Source organism: Barbus barbus (genome assembly GCF_936440315.1).
Source record: "Barbus barbus genome assembly, chromosome: 5".
In the NCBI taxonomy this organism is placed as follows: Eukaryota; Metazoa; Chordata; class Actinopteri; order Cypriniformes; family Cyprinidae; genus Barbus; species Barbus barbus.
In genome coordinates, this window is record NC_136733.1 from 27,241,523 (window position 1) to 27,263,823 (window position 22,301).

The 22,301-nt window shown below is 36.7% G+C and overlaps 1 protein-coding gene across 2 annotated transcripts in view; it reads right to left on the reverse strand.

Annotated features, from left to right (window-relative positions):
• The window catches only part of LOC306869978 (unconventional myosin-Ic), a 28,605-nt gene extending 8,680 nt beyond the window's left edge, over window positions 1–19,925 (reverse strand). The window contains exons 1-10 of one of the 2 annotated variants that reach the window (XM_079416970.1): window positions 19,337–19,925; window positions 3,347–3,505; window positions 2,317–2,432; window positions 1,772–1,970; window positions 1,618–1,698; window positions 1,213–1,395; window positions 992–1,090; window positions 779–892; window positions 354–425; window positions 137–256 (exon numbers count right to left, since the gene is read on the reverse strand). In XM_079416970.1, coding sequence (XP_079273096.1) covers window positions 137–256; window positions 354–425; window positions 779–892; window positions 992–1,090; window positions 1,213–1,395; window positions 1,618–1,698; window positions 1,772–1,970; window positions 2,317–2,432; window positions 3,347–3,472 — 1,110 coding nt within the window. In that variant the 5' untranslated portion in view covers window positions 3,473–3,505; window positions 19,337–19,925. Of the gene's footprint in view, window positions 1–136; window positions 257–353; window positions 426–778; window positions 893–991; window positions 1,091–1,212; window positions 1,396–1,617; window positions 1,699–1,771; window positions 1,971–2,316; window positions 2,433–3,346; window positions 3,506–9,665; window positions 10,257–19,336 lie in introns of those variants that run through there. The other variant, XM_079416969.1, reaches the window with a different exon arrangement.
• Window positions 19,926–22,301: the final 2,376 nt, after the last annotated feature.

Genomic DNA, 22,301 nt, shown 5'->3' on the forward strand with positions numbered 1-22,301 from the left:
ACTCCACTAGAGGGCACATCAAAACCTAAAAAGCACACTAAGCTCCAGTTCATACATGTAAGATGACATTCTGACAATAAAGCCCACTTAAGCAAAGCAAGAGCACGGTCCTCATCGACAGAAAGAGGAAACACACCTTGAAGGCCAATGATTGGTTTAACTTCTGGACAAGCCAGGTAAAGGCACGACCATATATGGCTTTGGCCAAAGAGTCCCGAACAGACAGAGCCTGTTCTAAACTAAAGGGACTGATCATCTGAAATCAAACACACATACACACAACGGTTTGTAACAAAGATCAAGTATGTTGAAATCTGAAAGTGAGATGGAACAGACAGATATTGTGATATTACCTCCTCCCCTTTGGCAACAATTTTCTTGTGAGTAAGAGCTTCTTTCAGGACTGACCCGTCCACACCCAGCAGCTGTTGACAAAAAAACAAAAACACAGTGTACAAAAACAGTGTGAACATTTCAACTTTTGCAAACAAATAAAACATTTGCAACAAAAATATTTTGGGATATAAAATATTATATACAGTATGTATATATATTTTTTTTTATTGCCTTTGAATTCAAACTAATATCTATTTAATGGTATTCAGACAGGTTTCTGACAGATGCTGTCACTCTAGCATCTAGCACTCTATTGTCAAAATAGCACACAACAAACCTGAGACAAGTGACTCTAATGAGATACAACTATCTAATTCCCCACAAACAGGTATAAAGTTCAGATACATACTGAGTTATCACTTGAGACGGGACATTAACTCACCTGGGACAGATATTGAAGTTGAGGTTCAGTGGTAACGTGTGTCTCTCCCTCCTCATCTTCACCGAACTGTATGTTCCCCAGATGTAAAACACTCGCCACAATCTCCATCAGCTCCTAAATAGGAGAGGAACTTTGTAAGTGTGTTTCCTGACTACGACAGAAGGTGTTCTGTCCAGTGGCTCTTGATGTCCAGTGTATTTGCGTGTGGTGTACCTGTATCTCCTCCTCATTAAAGCCAATGATGGTGAGAGCATTTCTCACAACTTTCCAACCGTTCTTATCACTGATAGAGCTCACCCGTGGACAGTTACCCTGACAGAGAGAGTGTCTGTTACAAACACACCACAAACATGGCAACAATGCCCATGGCCCAATAATGGTAGACAAATCTGCTCTCTTTTACAGACACATATTGACACCATTAACATAAACACCTTAACCAGGTAATGATAATGTTGTGGGTTGTTTTTCTCCAAACCAAGTGTCTTCAAAAGAGGTTCTTCTCCACCCTCCAGCAGCTGATAGAAGATGTGGAAGTTTCTCTCACCATGGTTCTGATGGGCCACACGGGATTTCTCTAACAGGTAGTTTAGGATGTGACCTCCAATTGGAGCGCCCTGAACAAGACATAAATAGAAAAAACTGTTTATAATGGTGCATAAAAGGTTATGTTTTGTGTATAAGCCCAAGTATTATCCAAAATGCCCATATATTTGCTGAAATATTCTAATACATATTAGTCTTTTGCTAATGTAAACTGCTGAAATGTAGACCAGTAAATTTGGGCTGGATTTAAGCAAAGAGTTGTGGTATTAAACTAAGAAGTGTGTTTCATTTACCTTGTAGTCAAACTGAATGTCCATGTATTTCCCAAAACGACTCGAATTGTCATTCCGGAGAGTTTTAGCATTCCCAAAAGCCTGTTGTGAAAGAGTGAGAGTGACATTCGGAAGCTGTGCACAGAGGACCCTTGCAGTGTTTGTGTGTGCTTACCTCCAGTACTGGGTTGGACTGCAACAGTCTCTCTCTGATAGTGTGTGTGTTGTTGCGGGTGGGACAGATGTGTGTGTAGTACTGAAGGATTTTTTTGGAGGCCTCAGTCTTCCCAGCGCCACTCTCACCCGAAATCAGAATACACTGATCTCGTCTCTCAGTCCGCAGTGCACGATATGAATTATCGGCCAGGGCAAAACTAAAGTCACACAAACAGATACAGAATCACTAACAGATAATACAGCCAATTACAGTTATGGGTTTCAAAGACATAAACTGTGTGTAAAATGTTAAAAATCCTATAAAATCATTTGACAAGTACAGTTTTCTTTCCTGCATTTACATATTTTATTCCCATTTCTATGGGAAGGATTTTACATATTCTTTAAATGAGTACGTGGGTGTGAATGTAAGTGGAAAGTTGTATGCATGGTCCAATCTCCGGAATCTCCAGGAAAGTGAGTCATGCTAAGAGAATTGGCGGAATGTTCTCAGGGATTCTCACGGCTATAACACACACAAACACACACACACTTAACACTCACATGTGAGGGGAGATCTCATAGAAATTGACTCCTCTGTGGCGCTCCATGTTCTGTTTGGAGTAAATCTCCAACTCTCTGTAAGGATTCACTGATACCAACACTGAGCCAATATATGTCTTATAAAGACAGACAGATAAAGAGGCGGAAAGAGAGAAAGAAAGCAGAAAACCACATGTAAACTACCATTCAAAAGTTTGGATTGATATTGTTTTGCTCACCAAGGCTGCACTTATTTGATCAAAAATACAGTAATATTGTGAAATATTCCAATTTAAAATAGATTTTGATCAATTTAATGCAATCTAAACCCGTAAGACCTTCATTCATCTTCGGAACATAAATTAAGATTTTTTTGATGAAATCCGAGAGTTCTCTGACCCTGCATAGACGCCAACGCAACTGAAATGTTCCCAGGTCCAGAAACGTAGGAAGGACATCGGTAAAACGTAATTTTCAATCGTAATTTTACGAACCTACGAGAATACTTTTTGTGCTCAAAAAACTAAAATAATGACTTTATTCAACAATTCTTCCCCTCCTCATCCCGTCTGCCGTGGCGTGCCGCCATTGTGGAGAGTATCACAACACATGCTGAATAAAGTCATTATTTTAGTTTTTTGCGCACAAAAAGTATTCTCGTGGCTTTGGGAAATTATGGTTGAACCACTGATGTCACGTGGACTATTTTAAAGTTTCTGGGTCTGGGAACATTTCAGTTGCAATGCTGTCTATGCAGGGTCAGAGAGCTCTCATATTTCATCAAAAATATCTTGATTTGTGTTCTGAAAATGAACAAAGGTCTTACGGGTTTGGAACGACACGAGGGGGAGTAATTAATGACAGAATTTTCATTTTTGGGTGAACTATTCCTTTAATAAGTAAAAAAAAAAAAAAAAACTTACTGACTGCAAACTTTTAAACAGCACTGTATATTTTATCCTATATGCTCATAAGTTGCATATTCCATGTAAATGTAATTAAAAGTATTTTATTATATTATATAGTAAGATGGTGTTTGTGTATGTCTTACATAAATGAGGCCCTCTCTGTACCGTCGGCGCAGGTTTTCAATGAAAGCAGCTTCACTGTTGTAGTTCTCCAAGAGCAGGAAGTCTTGGACGCCGACCCGATCTCTTGCTGAGAGAGCGCTCTCCATCACTAACCTCACACCCCCCTCTACACCAACCTCCTACAGAGAGAAACAAAGTGAGATAGAAACAAAAAAACACACAAAGAGAACACAGATGCAAACACTTACACACAGCAGAGCCACAACAGAGGAACTGAGAGTGTATGTACACTTACAACCAATCTGCGACCTCAGAAATTCTGAATAAAGTTCCACTGATTTACACAGAATTGGAACACCCGTCATTCACAAAGTTATACACGTCCTCGCCCCATGCGGTTGTTTATTAAATGCTTTGGGTAATTTGTTAAAACTTACACAATTTTGCAGATTGCAAAAATGCAAACATAAAAGTCTGGAGATGGCCTTTCATAAGGAAATAACACAAATAAACAGCAAATACCAGAAAAAGTACAAATCACTAAAAGACAAACAACACACATTGATCCAAGTACAAATTCACTAAGGAAGGGCGCCATGGAAATATTTGGCAATAGTTCCTGACACACAGTTGTCTGTTTTTCAGAGTTAGTGCTGGTACCTCTGTATGTAAATCCAGTGGAAAATCTGACAAGACTTTAAGTGTTTGAGGAAGTGTGTCTTTGGAGTGGGTTCATGAAGAGAGCGAGTTTGTGTGTATGTTTGTGAGAAAGACAGGAAGCTCAGACTAAAACAATAATCTGCTGGGAATAATACAGTGTGTGAGCGGATGTTCACTTTCCTTGGCTCTGCTCCACTGTTGTTCCACAAATTCTTTTCCAATGAATTAATGATAAGGGTCCCCTAAAATGCCTAACAAGATCTTAACGACTCACCAGATACCCCCCTCTCCAGACACCTGCACTTTTAAATCTTTCCTTTTACCATTCTTAATCCATTGTTCTCTTCACCTTTATGTTCTTATGTACGCTTACACAGTAGGATACAGACGTATGCACATGAAAACAAGCAATGATATCTGTCTCTAAAATTAACTCTTGATTAGGGGTGTTTAAATTGGCCACGCTTTTATAAACCAAACAAGTTTAAAATCCCTTCCAATTCAAAAACAACCCATTAACAACTCAAAAACAACTTCTGTTGTGTTTATTTTTATGATGTAATTGACATGGAAGTGTAATCATAATATTTTTTATCATGATTTGTTTTTTATAGTTAATGTTTTTGGCAAGTTTCATCAGTTTCTAATCTTCAGTGTTGTAAACAAAACTTATTTGAGCCGATATGACAGACTGAAGATTCATTAGCTCAACTGAAGCCAAGTTTGGCATGGTTTTGACTTAAACGTTTGTTTAGGAACTATGTGCACAGATTTTTTTATTTAAAGGTGCAGGATGTAATATGACAGCTAGTGGTTGAAATGGGTACTAAAATATTGTTTCTTCCGCCACCTCTTCCTCAGACTTAAAGGGATAGTTCACCCAAAAATGAAATTTGATGTTTACCCCCAGGGCATCCAAGATGTAGGTGACTTTGTTTCTTCAGTAGAACACAAACGAAGATTTTTAACTCAAACTGTTGCAATCTGTCAGTCATATAATGACAGTCAATGGGTCCCACAGAAAAAAAATTATATAGTCAGCGCCAATAGCCTTGTGGGCAGTGCACTGACATATGGCACAATTAAGATTCGGGTTAGAGGCTGACATTTTTTCGGGAATCCCGCGGGTCACGGGAATCCCGCGGGAATCCCACGGGATGGGAAACAAAATCACTATTAATAACGTGATTGGGACGGGACTGGAAAAAATGTAAGCGGGAGTGGGCGGGACCGGGAATCGTAATAACACTATGATAACTATAACTATACAGAAATATACCTTTTAAATAAATAAACTAATTTTGAACTCAATACTAGTTGTCCTGTCTCTTTATGCTCTCCTCCTGTTTGCTTTGGTGTAGCCGGTTAAGTGACTGGCGTGCTCCACACACCCGTAACAGTGGGTGGCGATAGTGCCAACCACCAATAATGGTAGAGAAGAAGTAGGCTTCTTCACGCACTTTTTAGCCGTGAAAATCATAACCAAAATGGAGGCAGACGTGAAAGCTACACTGCAACGACTACTGTCTGAAAATAATAAGTCAGTTGTGCTCACGGATATTTCTGGGCGGTCTGAAATAACTAAAAATTTACGCGTTGAGAAAGATGGCATGAAAACGCCATACGCCAGCTGCAAAACTTGTAGACAAAAAAAAAAAAAAAAAACAACAACACGGGAGTGGGAGGGAATGGGAGTCATTCTTCTGGGATTGGGACGGGACGGGATTTCCCCCCAGTTTTTTTATGGGATTGGGATGGGACGGGATTTTTTTTGTGGGAGTGGGACGGGAGAGGTTTGAAAATTCACTCCCGTGTCACCCTCTAATTCGGGTGTCCCGAGATCGAATCCCGCCTCGTGGACCTTTCCCATTCCCACCCCCCATCTCTCTCTCCCACTCACTTCCTGTCATATCTATACTGTCCTGTCATAGAAAAATGCAAAAAAAAATGATGATATAAATACTGCTCAGTTTCTTGCACAGACTGATTGTGTTGTGTCTTAAGACCTTAATGTATCGTCACAAGCTGCAGGGTTTAATTTGATTTTGTCTGTGTATGCATTTTTGTCTCTCAAAGCAATGGGTCAGTCATATAATGTCAGTCAATGCCATTGACTGACATTATATGACTGACAGACTGCAACGGTTTGAGTTAAAAAACTTTGTGTTCTACTGAAGAAACAAAGTCACCTACATCTTGGATGCCCTGGGGGTAAGCAGATAAATATCAAATTTTCATTTTTGGATGAACTATCCCTTTAACGCTCATGCGGGTTGTCAGATTGAGGACATGCTACATGAGTGAGCGTAACTGACAATGGAAGGCAACGAACCTTACACTGTAAACTGATGAGTTGATTTATTTGTGTTTTAATATGCTTGTGGTCATAGAGCTTTTCAGATGGAGAACGGGGCTTTTTAGGTGAGGTGGAATCAGCAATCTCTGATCCAATTACATGGCTGCAGACTGCAGTATGCTGTGTTTTCTGCAAACTGGCAACCCAGACTGCTAAAATGTTATTGGGCAAACTGTAAGTGGGTGGAATCACACAGTCCAAAACAAAAACAGACATTCTAACATAGAATGCACATTTTCAAAGTTGAATAACTGACTGTAGCATTGTTTTTTTGGAGGAACAAGTAGCATGTTTCCTGAATATCTGCAAATTTATTATTGTGTTTTTATGCTTTAGTACAGTCTAAATTACATACAGAACCTTTAAAGATGAAGTGTGTTATTTGGTGTGCAACAAATGAAATTGCAAAATTAAAAGACTGAAAAAATTTCAGATAGATTTCCCAAAATGTCTATGCGAATTCCTAACTGCACCTATAAACGACAGTTCAAAGTTTAAACTATACAAGTCATTTTAATTCTTCAGTCACATGCATCCATTGACCAAACAATTAATATCCTAGTAATCGTTTTACTATCAGCATAAAATCTGGTCCAGATTAGAGCTTGTTCTGTCAAAAAAACTCATTCCAATACAGACACACCAGCCTCCAAGATAGACTTATGCAGGATTGTATTGAATGGGTTTGTACTAATACATAACCTACTGAAGCTGGAAACACAGCTGATAAACAGCAGCAGATAAACCCTATTGAACACAAACTTAGTTTATATTACATGCAGTTGCTGTGACTAGGTCAACCAGCTGTATTTATCTCAGGCCCTATATACACTCTCCATGGTTCAGGCCCTTTTTACATCTGGTGTTAGCATCTGTCCAGGGTGAACTGATCACTGGTCAGCTGAGACACATTTCTGTTTACACCTGGTGTTTGCATGCATCTACAATGCGCCTCCTGTGACCACTTGACTGGATTTCATGAAGGGGAAGGTCTCTGAATTCATGACCGCATACTTTATTTATGACATCAGTGTATTGCTCACTGTAAATCCAACTTCCATTTTGTCAGACAAAGCTATTTTAAAGGCTGACTGAACTATTGAATGTAGAAAAAAGGCAACATTATATAAAAAAAAATAAGTAAAGTCAACTTTGAAGCCATTTAGTATGAGCAGCTTAAAATATTACACAGCAAGAACCTGCCAAATTGAATGGTGAGGCAGCTGAGCATGCTCAGTTTGCTCACTGATAATGCACTGATGATTTTTGTTGTTGTTGTTGTCGTTTTTGCGTTAAAGCATGGGGACTTATGATAATACTTTTTTTGTTATTCAGAATTCAATCTAAGAAGTGTTTCTGATTATATTTTTTTTTGCAAAAGTCACTGTTAGGGTGATTAGTGTTCTCTTATGTGAAGTTTTTTTCCATTTCAATACAACTTCTACACAATATTCAACTTGTTTTGGTGTAGAGAAGTAATTCTATATAACCATTTCAGTTTGCTCAACAAGCTTATACACAAGTTAGACAAACTTAGAAAGTTATTCATCACTATTATGTAAAGTTAATGCTCAGATTAACTTAAAATTAAAACATACTCTTCTACAGGTTAAAAAAGCACCATTATTTTTGAGTTTCTATTACACTTTGACCCATGCTTGCAAAATAAGTCGGAATGTGCACGGGCTAATTTTGAGCTTCAGGCAAAAGAAGTAAAAAATGTCAGTTTTGGTCGAATTTGATGTTTTCACAAAAATGAGTTCATTAAGCCCTCATCTAGTGATCCCAATGCTCCAAATAGTAATTAAAAATCCAAAATGATCTTTATTTGTAAGTTTTCTAAGAGGAGTACCTTTTTCTCTGCTCACTTCTGGACGACTCCTGCTGCTTCTCACCACAAGTTGTAGGTCTACTGTTGCAAAGCACAGCATTCCAGTTTTGTGAATATTCGTATCGAATTCTCGATGACATGAGTCCAAACCAGTGAAATATCATTTTTAAACCCATGCTGATGAAGATTACATCATTAGATTAGATCGATGCATTACAGTAGGTCTTAATATAGAGCCGTCTCAATGTTAATCATACTTTAAAAGAAAAGACAGAATCTCTCGCTGCTCTTGATTAAACTACTGTTTATTTGCGTCTTTTACTTTTTTTTGTCCGATACCAACAAGTCATATTTCATTTTTCAAAGTATTTAATGGAGAATGAGAAAATAATAATAAAAAATAAAAAAACATTTTTGAAAATTTGCTTATTCCAACTCATTTTGCGAGTACGGGTCACATATTTGATGAAAGTACAGACCATCTTTTTTCCCCATAAGGTGAGTATACTCTAAGGTGACCAGATGTGCCACTTCCCAGGGACACGTGTAGTGCAAAACGGGTCCCCAGGAAGTGGCACGTCTGGTCACCTTTGTATACTCAAAGTCCTAAAGCTGGTGGTTTTTGAGATTTCTCAAGATCTGATTTTTTTGTATATATACAGAATATATATATATAAACACTGTATATATATATATATACATATACATACATACTGTATCACACATAACCAATATTTAAAATAACTGTTTTAATGCAAATGTGGATTGATTTGAGTAGTCTATTCTTTGCTGCTGCCATGATGCACCAGGACAGACAAAGATAAACATGATGTGGTCACATGTATTTCACCACATATAGTTTCAGTGACTGGATCACAAATGTTTTAGACCACTTTTACTTCTGCAACTACCCAAAATACCAGGTATAAAAGAGCTCTCAAGCCATTTGAGCTGCTTGTGTGACTCAAATAATAAATTACAGTATGAGTATGAATCCAACAGAGATTTATATGTGGTATTTCAAAAGCAGTAGCCTGTGGACACCATTTCTACAGCTTAAGAATGCGGGTACTGTACTCCCTGAGGAAGGTGTAATACAATTTTGCTGTATAATCTGGCACTGAGCCATTTTGAGTTTATAAGTCTCCAGTTCTTCCATATAAGGGCTGTTCTTTGCTGTGCAGCCCATATGAGTGATCTCTATCTGGGACACAAAGACAGGCAAACTGACCTTGTAGGAAAGATATCTTGTGCAGTGTGTTGCTATAGCTATGCATGACATTCTATGCATAAATGAGTGGCAAATCAACAACAAAGCCTCTGTGCTCACTCAAACAATCAAAAAACATGTCTGCAACCCACCATGCTAATACATACACTAAAAACACTAAATGGAGCATTGATTTTCACCTTAAAACGTCACTGTTTGAAAACAGGAATGCAGGCATACACGACACACCCACATAGATGTAATTAAAACAAGAAGTCTTACCCTGCGGCGGTATTTCATCCTTCTCCCTATCTCTCTCTCTCTCCCCCGTCTCTCTTTCTCTTTAAGGGAATCCCTCGTGCAAGGTTTTCTTCACTAACAATCTTCAAGGTGTGTCTGACAGGTCTGTGTGTGCATTTTATCGCATGCAGGCAGTTCCTCTCGTTCCGGCATGTAACATACACTGAGAACTAAACTAAACTAAAGCACACGCACATCCACATTCACACATGCTGAAGGTCCATCCTCCACACTTACACACTAATACAGCTTTCCTCTCTCTCCCCCTCTCTCACGCTAACTAAAACAAATTAATTTGTTCTCTTCTTCCCTGTTGCTCTAGACGTCCATGAAGGGAAACATTGATGACAGTCTCCCACACCCAAAGCCCCACCCACAGCTGATTAGTCAAAAGACCACTTTAAAAACTTCACAAACAAAACGCTTCTCTCTCTTTCCTGTTATCAAACTTTCTTGCTTTACTTTGTAAGTCAATCTCTATCAGACTCTCCCTCCTTTTTCCCTATCTTCAATAGATCTCTTTCTTCAACAGTTTCTATTTCCACCATCTGTTATCCTTCTCTTTCCCTTTGCACACAGAAAAAAACAGGGCTGAGTCATCCCTTTACAAAGGAAGGAAAGAGAGAAAGGGTTGTAGGTTTAGTTTTTGTAGAATCTAACTTGTGTCAGTAAAAGGCAATTAAACAGTGAGAGAGTTAGGAAAAATAGTCTAACATCTAATCGCTGACACTAGACGCAAACATGACTACAGGCTATTAAAATGGCCAAACAAACATCACATGATTCATCCTCAGAACATTTCTTCTCTTTCCCCCCTTTCCTTCTCTCCCTCTTCAGTCCCTCCCTCTTTTTCCTCACACGCTCAGGCACATTTGAAACAAATGATCACCGAATAGCTGTCAGATGCATAAATGTAATTCGTCAGCAAAAGCCAAACTATTTGTCTCTCTTTTTTTGCCTGTTTTCTCTTTCTGTCTTGAAATTACAAACAGATGAAGCACAGAAACAATGCAAACACATCTAAGCCTTTTAAAAGCTCATTTTTTCCTAGATTTTTTGCTAGACTAGACAAGCAGTGCTTCAAGATCACAACAACACTACAACACTGGTTCCCCTTCTGAATTCTATTTTACTGGACTGGATGCAGACCTACTACCTATTTATTGCCACTAAAAACTCTTTCTGTCATATTTATAATAGCTGTCAATCACAATATAATACAGTATAGTGTGTGTATATAAATTCTTCCTATATATATATATATATATATAATAAAAACATAATATTTCTTTGATTTTATTCTCAATTTCCATACATCATGCTGCATTTTGGAAGTGATCATGCATAGAAATCAATGGTGAAGAAAAAAATGACCTAACTGGCCAAATTCTGTCTGAAATACAGAATATTAATTTTTGTATTTAAACTGAACTTTTGTATTTTCTCAATATAATATATAATCAATATCATACTCTTACTGTTGTACTGTATATACTGTAGTGTACGCACAATGTTGATGATTACAAGTGGCCAAATTAACACCATTCTGATATTAAGTCTGCAAGTGTAAGACTGCAAGTGTAACATTGCTTAAATACTAAAAGAGAAAACAATATCAAGTTTATAGAATGCTCACTCTCTTCTCCTCTTGGCTGTATTCTGAAAATAATTTTGGGCTGGATTTTGACCGCGTTTAGCCAAAGCATCATACAACTGGAAACACTTGGCTTATGTTGAGGAGGCCTGACGTATGATCTCATTAATCATATTTATAGGGCTAGTGGAAAACCGAGAGAGACAGGAAGATGAGATTTTAATCAATCCAGCATGCCATTATAATACGGATACAGAGGGTGTGCACTTTCATAATCTCCTATTCAAATTTAAACGCAAAACTACTCATGGATACCAATGAGCTGTTCATGCATATTGCCAACTGAAGGGCTGAATGAATTATTCACAGCATCAGACATAGCAAACACAGAGCAATGATGGACATGGTAACCATGGTAGCAGACAACAAACACACATAAACACACCCACACACATCTAGTACATAATTAATCCGGTGATGAACACATGATAAAGACAAATTCATGCCAGCCCCCTTCAGGCTCATGCAATGCCCTTTCAAACTCACACATAAACAAACAAACAGTTTGTGTGTATGCTGTAAGATCACTTCAGAGCCGCTGTCTCTTTTTTTGGTTCAGCAGAATTTGGCACTTTACCTTCTTTACATCAACAATTTTGCCTTTCATTTAAAAGCAAGCATGCACAAACATCCTGTACTGACCACCTTTGTTGCTGCTTCATCACATCACTTAACACTCAAAAAATAGACCTCACCAGACTAACACACTGACACGCATAAAACACAAATATTATCTGGCAAAACATTCAACTGAAAGCATCTCTGAGCAGACATGGTATCTTTGTATGTTTGCTGTGCGAACCAGTTTCAGAGTCACTGTACAGTCTGAAATACGGACTAAACAAAACAATGGCAAACGTTGGGTTCTGTCCACACAGAAGAAATGCTGTAATGGATTGCAAGCCCAGTAAATTTGAGTAGAACTTTCAAAAACTTTCAGTTTTGTGGATGTTCCTAAAGGGACATACCTTTATTTAATAATTGCAGAGGTGGGTAGAGTACCCAAAATTTGTACTCAAGTAAAAGTAAAAGTACTTCTAGAAATATTTACTCAAGTAAAAGTAAAAGTAATAGTCTGAATAGTTACTTGAGTAAGAGTAAAAAAGTATCGGATAAAAAAACTACTCAAGTAGTTAGTTACTAGTTACTTTGGTAGGTACTGAATATAGTCTATTTTTATTTAGATATATAGATTACATTTATGTAATGTGTATGTGTATACACACACACACACACTGCCGTTCAAAATATATATATATTTTAATGTAATTTATTTCAGTGATGCAAATCAGAATTTTCATCAGCCTTTACCCCAGTCTTCAGAGTCACATAATCCTTCAGAAATCATGTTGATTTATTATCAGTGCTGCTCTTTTTAGCTTTCTATTCATCAAAGAATACTGAACAAAATAGCACAGGTTCCAAAAAATATTAAGCAGCAAAACTGTTTCCAACACTGGTAATAAATCGATATATTATAATGATTTCTGAAGGATCATATGACTCCGAAAACTGGAGTAACAGCTGATGAAAATTCTGATTTGCATCACTGAATTAAATTATATTTTAAAGTAAATTAATTATGTATTATCCTATAACCTCTGACACTGAAACCTCTGAAAACGCCTCACATGACTGCTCTGAACATAACGAAACAAATGCATATTGACGGATCTTCTGTTCTGCAAACTGTAAACAAATGTAGCCTATATTTTTGCAAGCGTAAATATTGTAAAAATATGAATATTAATTGTGTCTAGAGCAGGCCACGCGCCGCTGCACAGAGCTAACGCGGCTTCCGCGGGTGTTCATTTCATACTCTGTGACAGCTTATTTAATGTATAAATGATACATTGTATTTAATGTAAGGTACATGTAGAACAAACTGGTAATGTCTTAGTGGTATCGTGGCCTATACCTGTGGAACAGTAGACAGCACACGCGGTGTTCATCTAATAAAAGATCTTCTTAAACTCTCTGTTATCTGAGTGAGAACCGCTTCAGAGACTCAGCGCGTGCGGCAGGGAACTGAACGAATCATTCAAACTGATTCGCGAACCGATTCACTGGTTTGCCAACTGGTTTGATTAAGCCTTTAAACAGAATCGACTCAAAAGAATGAATCATTCGCGAATGGGCATCGTTCATTGCCCAGAGAAAAGTAGACGGCGCGTTTGGAATAAACCAAAGCATTTTTAACTTGTATTGCATTAAGATACAGTAACGAGAGGAGAGTCGCCCACAGTAACGAAGTAAAAGTACCGTTTTTTCTCTAAAAATATACTTGAGTAAGAATAAAAGTACCCATTTTAAAATATACTCTAAAAGTATTAGTTACCCAAAAAATGTACTCAAGTAAATGTAACGAAGTAAATGTAACTCGTTACTACCCACCTCTGAATAATTGCCAGTAAACTATTTTGTCCGCTCGCTAATTAAAGGAATAGTTGACTAAAAATTAACATTCTATTATTATTTACTTTACTTTACTTACTTACTTTTGTCATTTAGCAGACGCTTTTGTCCAAAGCGACTTACAAATAAGAAAAAGTAACTAAAACTAAAAAGTTACAACTCTATAAATACTATCTACCCACATATTTAAGAAAAGAAAGAAATTAAATAAAATTAACACATGCATATAACAACAACATTTCAATAATAAACATATCAATGAAAAAATTAAATAAAAAGCTACTACTATCCCTTGCCGGTGTCCCTGCCCGGTGGAGTCGCACGGTAGAGTCGATGGTCTTTATTTACTTACCCCCATGTCGTTCCAAAACTGAGACCCACAGAAGAAACAAAGTTATACAGGATTGGAACAACATGAGAGTGAGTAAATGACTTTCATTTTTGGTAAACAATCCCTTTAAAGGAATAGTTCACCCCAAAATTAAAATTGTCATAATTTACTCACCCTCATGTCATTCCAAACCTGTAAGTTCTTATGTAGAACACAAAAGAAGATATTTTTAATTATTCTGAAGAACCAAACAGCTGTTAGTTCTCGTTGACTTCCATATTAATGAAAGAAATACTATGGAAGTCAATGGGAACCATCAAAATATCTTCAGTAAATGATGAATAAACTTTTATTTTTTGGGTGAACTATCCTTTTAAGGTAAACTGCTAAGATGCTGGATTCTTGAACAGGCCTATGCACAGTTTTGAACAGCTTCAATCCCAGAGACACCCTGATGAATTCCTTCCTCTGAATAATGTAAACAGTGTAATTTATCAAATCACTATGGCAGATCATATATGCAAGCAGAATTTCTCTATAGCAAGAGAACAGTATTTATTTTCTTCTTCTACTTGACACAGAATGCATGGATTACTGCTTTTTTATAATGGCACGGTGTACAAAGATTCCCTGCATTAACGACTTCATTGAGCGAATTTCACTACATCCCATTTTGTCCCAAAGTGAAACCTCTATTTGGAACACATGGTAATTTCATTGGCCCTGTCTGGAACAGAGCAAAGCAGAAATACTCTGTTGCAAGAGTTGCAAAAGTGATACATTCCATTTAACGGCACTACACGTTTATGGCAAAACATGCTTTCTCTGACAATATAGAAGAATATTGTTAATAATATTTCCCAGGTATGTTCTAATGTAATATTCATATTACATTTCAGAGTAAATACAAATATTTTACTTTAGTGTTATGTATGACATTGATGAAGCTGATTGGGTTCTGATTTTAATATTAGGCAAATAGCTGCCTACAGGTGTCACCAACATGGCACTGATGTGAACTTGCTCAACAAAATATGCAATTCATTGCATCACACTGAGAAGATTTAAAACAGTTGGAATTAGGCCTAGTCCTAGTGTACATTTTGCTTGGGGTGAAATACAACACGAGAACTCCCATACAGAGATGCTTTCGGTGGTTACCAGGATAAAAGTCATAAAACAAATTTTAAAAAAAAGTATCACACACAGTTGTTATACCTACCGTTTCCATCGTTCTTAATCGTCAATGCTGTCTGAATTTGGAAATAATCAACACTGAAGTTAACTGAAAAATAGTGTAATCACTGAAGTTGTTTAGTGTAATCACTGAAGCTTAGTTTGGGCTGCAAACACATAATAATGCAACAGGGGTCAAACTTTGTAACAGATCTCAAATTTCTGTGACAGACAGTTTTGTAACAGTTGTCTAGAGGTAATGAAGTACACTCTCAGAAAAACAGAAACAAAAGCTGTCCCTGGGGTGATACCCTTTCAAAAAGTGCACACCTTGAAAGTACACAGTGTACACATATCAGTACCTAAACAATACATATTAGCATCTTTTAAAAGTGACAGCTTTTGCACCTTTTTATGAGTTTATAATTGCTTTAAGCAATCTAAACTGTGTGTAAATTAAAATGTAAATAATTACATTTGAATTATGAAAATGCTTCCATACTCAGTTTATCTAAAAAAGGAGGGGGGATATGCTATAGGCATTACTTCATATGGGCATGTTTGTGGACATTTAGACAATACAATTCACATTCTCACTAGTACATTCAATTTGTCAACTAAAATGTTTTAACAGTGGGCTTACACAAGAGATTTTTTATCATTCTGTGGCAAAATTACATTTTATACATTTTTGGCTGACTCAGGCTAAGGCTAGTGTCAAAACTGGCAGTTTATCCAAAATACATTATCTTCACTGATACTATATTTTGGAAAAATAATATTTAGGTTAAATTGTTTACTGTGGAAATGATGCCACCATTTACATCATATAGTCACAATGTTTGAAATTATATAAATCATTTGATAAATGATAAAAATGGAAATGGTTTATGATTAGTTCACTGTAAATCTATACATTGAAGACATTTTAGGATATGAAAGATATGAAGGCTTGTAAGTTTTACTATTCTTGAAGAAGAGGCATTTGAGTACACAAAGTGATATGATTTTTCTTCATTTATGAGGACATAAAATCATTAAAAGAAAATTTGCCGTTGCCTTAAATTAACAATGTTCAAGAGATTCTTAAGGTTTGGTGCAAAATGGCAATGTTTTTCTGTATTCAAATTGACATTTTTCCATACATATGTGCAATGTTTAGTGCAAAATGAAAATTAAATTATGTAATTTACATTTGCCATTTCCTACACTAGTTTTAATATGCAAATTAAAGACATTTTAACGCTTTATAAGTTGCAAAATTAAAATGAAAAATGTATTACCCAAATTGATTAGATATGTTTAGCATGTCCAAGCAAAAACTTCGATTGCACATTATAAGCAAACAGGCAGTGTAATTCTATAGTGAGGCGTGCACAATGCTTAGGTGTCACGGGACGCACTCTCCATTATGGGTTAGAACAGAGAAAATATTAGGCAACACTGTGTCTACACCGAACACGACAAAAGATAGTATTGAACCCATTATAATCAGTGATGCTGTTTACACTGGATGCGGTGCAATGCGGCGCGATACGATCGCGTCCAGTATAGACATGGTGTAAGGTGGCAAATAGGTATAAAAAAATAAAAATAAAAAAAAGTGTAGAATTGCATTGTCTGTTTGATCTTGTGCATCAATCGATGTGTGCAAACAGAGAGAGATCTTGAGGCAGGTGAAAAGCGTTTGGTTAATGGTGAATACTGACCTATATACTGGCCTTGATGTAATTATTGACAGGTCGGGCGTGATTGCCTCGGAATGCATTTTATAATGCATTCCGCAATAATGCAATACACTACATTATCGTGGGGTATTTAATGAAAATGCAATTGAAACATCTTAAGTGTAAGTCTCAATGCATTTAAGAAAAATAAAAGACATTTAAATCACCGTTTTGCTACCTATTTGCTGCATCTTTGGCTCTGAATGCATTCTTAAATTCTGCATTTTGCTACAATTATCATGCGGTATTATGATGAAAAGGGGCAGCAACAGTGAAAACAGACAGAGACAATGGTAGCTTTAGCATCATTAGCCTTACAGAGTGCCAAGAAGCTCTTTCAGAAGAGCATTTTGGAAAACAAACGCGTGATACTTACTTTGTCTGGAGCTGACCTTCGCGCACAAAGCATTGACATTGATCCCTACGGAGACTCCTATGTTCGTTAGTGCATCCCAAAACACAACACTTGAAACGCCTCTTTGGCGCTGACATTGTATATCTCCAGCAGCTACAGCAAGTAAACAGTAATGGCGGAGTCGGACTGCTGCTTCTCACTCAGGGCTGTGTCTATGCTTATAGGGCAGCGTTAACAAATGGGTGGGACTTTTTCCCCTCGGTGACGTGAACAGAGGGAGAATCTGAAACTGCTCGTTAGGATTTTTTAGATTATAAAAAAATTAGTGGGTGGGGTTTTACCATTATAGGCTGGTTGTTTTCACACACTGCGGCCACACAACTGTGTTCAAACACCTTATAAAAGTGATTTTTGCATAAGTCCCCTTTACATGATCATTTTGCAACAGTTTTTTGCTTGGACATGCTAAACATATCTAATCAATTTGGGCAATACATTTTCATTTTAATTTTGCAACTTATAAAGCGTTAAAATGTTTTTAATTTGCATATTAAAACTAGTGTAGGAAATGGCAAATGTAAATTATATAATTGAATTTTCATTTTCATTGTGCACTAAACATTACACATATGTATGGAAAAATTTACATTTAAATACAGAAAAAACATTGCCATTTTAAATATTGCATTGCCATTTTGCATATTACATTTCAAAATGAATTATGCTACCCATATGCTTCCATAGCGTGGAGAGCTAGACACGGCTGAGTCGTTTAACTGACAGCCACCAAACTACATTGATTTTGTAAAATTCAGGGAACATGCAAAACTAAGGTGTCTACGTGAGGGTAAATGACTGTTCTGCTGAGTGAAGGTGGAAGTAAAAGACCCCATGAACATTATAAGGAAGAGGTGGAAGCAAAAGGGAACTGACTACAATAAGGCATCTGTTAACAACTCATTGGAAATACATAAATATTCTTTTTTTTTTATATACAAAGGGGAGAGTGAGGTAAGATGAACAGTAACTTGTGCAAAAGTGCACAGATTTTAAGAGACCAGATATTCATTTTGGAGCCCATTATATAGCATTCAGTGATTAAAAGGAGTAGATTTGTTCCTTGCATGTTAGCGTAATGTAATATAATGTGAATAACAAAATAAAATATCTACATAAATATATAAACAAATACACGGTTTGGCTAATGACATGTACTTTTTCCAAAATGAGAGAGATTCAGCAGAGATGGTGGTTCAGACTTCAGAATTATTCTCTCATATACTGTATGAGACTCTTTTTTTCATATACTTAACAATTAAAGAATAAGGAAGAAAAGAAATGTTGTTGGTGACTTGGTCAGGGAAATTTACAACCAAATATGCAAAGTACCATTACACTGGCTTGACTGAGAATTTTAGGGCAAATGGACATTATTTCTTGAAAAAAATATATATTTCAATGAAATGACGCATGATTTCTTTAGCTTCCACAAACGTATGAAAAAATATAACCATTACACAGCCAGGAAACTGCAAGGAGGAAGTAACACTTCATTGTAATTTTTGGTTGGAATGTGCAATGGAAGTTTTTGCTTGGACATGCTAAACATATCTAATCAATTTGGGTAATACATTTTCATTTTGCAACTTATAAAGCGTTAAAATGTGTTTTTAATTTGCATATTAAAACTAGTGTAGGAAATGGCAAATGTAAATTAATTGAATTTTTATTTTCATATTGCACTAAACATTGCACAAATGTATGGAAAAATTTTAATTTAAATACAGAAAAACATTGCCATTTTGCATATTACATTTCTAAATGAATTATGCTACCCATATGCTTCCATAGCGTGGAGAGCGAGACACGGCTGAGTCGTTTAAATGACAGCCGCCAAACTACATTGATTTTGTCAAATTTAGGGAACATGCAAAACTAAGGTGTCTACGTGAGTTGGAAAGATTACAAGACATACTTAGGAGTCGTTTGTCTTACCTGTAAGTTTTCCGCTCTGGTTTCAAAAGTACAACAGCCTCAAGTCCACCTAAAGGTCACGCTCGCGCTGTGCAGAGGACGCGCGCTACGGTCCGCTTCGCTTCAGTGAGGCTTCAGAGCATCACATGTCATTCCTGTAGACAGGTGTAGAGAGCACAGCCCACCTGTGGCGCAGAGAGCACAGCCCACCTGTGGCGCGAACACCTCACCGACTCAATAAAAGAAAGAGAAATATAAGACAAACAGAAACTAATTAATTTATTAAGAACCAACTCAAATATTCTATGAGCACGACTAGCATGACCGGTGGGTGGGAGCCGTTGTGGAATTCCTGTCCCGCAGATGAGCGATTAAAACAATGGGAAAGAGTCGAGGGTCACACACACACACCCCTCAAAATAATTGTTTTCTCAGATGCTTTCCCATTTTCGGTCCAGCCCTTGTGGCGACCCAGAACATCCCAATGACTCAAATGTTCCGTTAAAACGTCGAAGTGTACGATCTAGGCTACTGCATTAATTACTATAGCATAGACATATCGAGCTAAAAAAATAAGACGCAAAACTTTCAAAATAGTTATCTGGGGTATAAGTGACGAGAACCCGTCTGGCGCCCCCTGCTGTCTGTGAATGAATCATGCAGAACAGCGTTTCAACGTCACCTCCCTAAGACAGACACACCACCCTGCACTGTAGTGATATGGCCTGAACGTTTGCCGACTATTTATTTGAGAATACACACACACAAAGGTTTGTGGCTTGCTGCTTGGCTTGTAGTTTCTGTATGCATGGATCAGAACAGAATACATTGTTCAAACTTTTCCTCAACTGATCATTATTTATTCAAACAACAAATTTTGGGGAACATAAAATCTTCCATCTTTATTTGAGCCTCTGACTCTACCTTTTTGTATTCTCTATTCTAATTCTATTCTTTAAAAAAAAACTAACATTAGCTTTTCTAATCTTTTTGTTTTCTTTTTATTTTACAATTACCAAAAGCATAAAAGGCCTCTAACACTAGCTTGCTCTATTCATTTTCTATTCTATCCGTTTTCTTTTTATTCATTATATAATAATGATAAATAAAAAAAACCTTGCTACGTGTACTGCTTTAAGCTAACTGAGACTTGTTAATGCACCTGCATATCATTGCTCTTTTGTTGATTTTCGTTGCTTCCATTGTCATCATATAAGTCGCTTTGGATAAAAGTGTCTGCTAAATGACTAAATGTAAATGTAAATGTACTAATATTAAATATTAAAATGTTAATTTATAAAAACTTTAATTTTATTTTTTTAATTAAACACACAGCAGTGCATGCCTGTATCATGGCATCCATGTACTGCTCCTTTCTTACCCCTGAAATGGGCATTTTACAAGTAACAGCCTATTAAAAACTAAAGGAAACATTGTAACATTTTTACCTTAGGGTTTGCGTGACCAGCCTCACAACTGTCAAGCCTCTTTTACGAGACAAAACACAGACATGCTTAGCATTTACAACATTTCTCACCTCTTTCCCTTTTACTCCCACCTCTTCCTTATAATGTTCTTGGGGTCTTTTACTTCCATCTTCACTCAGCAGAAGAACTGTTGTTTACCCTGACTACAATGGCATCTGTTAACAACTGATTGTCCTCATTGGAAATACATAAATATTCTCTTTTTTTTTTTTAAATAATACATAGGGGAGAGTGAGGTAAGATGAACTGTAACTTGTGCAAAAGTGCACAGATTTTAAGAGACCAGATATTCATTTTGGAGCCCATTAAAATAATAATGAATAACAAAATAAAATATCTACATAAATATATAAACAAATACACGGTTTGGCTAATGATTAAACTAACTACTTAAACATGTACTTTTTCCAAAATGAGAGACAGATTCAGCAGAGATGGTGGTAATAATTGGAAATTAAAAATTGTGGAAATGAAAAACATAATTGCAAATTTGTTTTACATAAAACAAGCTGATAAACTGTTTGCTAAGTAGAGAACAGGTTTAATGCACTACTTTCCTCTCACCTGTATCATCGGTTTACGTCACAATTCTGTCCAAATGAGACCAGATTTATATCAAAAGTCTTAAACTACTTAAATGAAACAAAACACATCTTCACATGACTATATGACTAAATTAAACCATTCCAGATTGTAAAGAATTATCATTATCATGTTATGCTGTTTCTATTTAAATCTGGTTGTGGACGTACAGCTACCTCACAAATGTTAAATGTAAACCTCACAGTGTACATGCATTAACCCATCACTGAGAAGAAACCCAGGTTATTTGTACATCAAGTATTATATATAAACAAAGGGAAAGAAAAAACGGTGTGGCTCACAGTTGTTGTAATACACCATATTCTTGTTTATAAATGAGGGTGAATGGTCGCCAACCCATGAGTGTTCAGAGCTCATTTGAGGTAAACATGAAGAGAGGTGTCTGCACATTGTCACCCAGGGCTGAGAGTATGAACAGTTAGCAGCCTCTCATTCAGTATTTACATGTATTATGACAGTCGGCTATTTCCGCCGCTTGAAGCTCAGGTCCTCCAGCCAGAAGAGGACATATTGTCATCTCTAATCAGATGGAGTGGATGAGCCAGTGGGCTACGATGTTATGATGAGCTAGAAAAACTCTTTTCTGTTACTAGGATTTCCTTCAAGTCAAACACAACCGTGGAAGTAGCTGTTGTTTGAGTATTGGTCATCATCGAAGTATTCCTAATGGCATCAGGGGTTATCATGTATCATCCTACAGTGGACATCTGGAGAAAACAGATAAATATACAACTTATGACCTCAAATGTACAATTTAAGAGTAACGGCAGTTTTAAGGACTGTTTCCAAAAAGGTAATTGACTGTTTATTAATACACTTGGTATATTAATCATGTTGTCAACTATTGCTATTTCATGGCCACTGCTATTTAAAATTTAATTATAGTAAGACTTTCT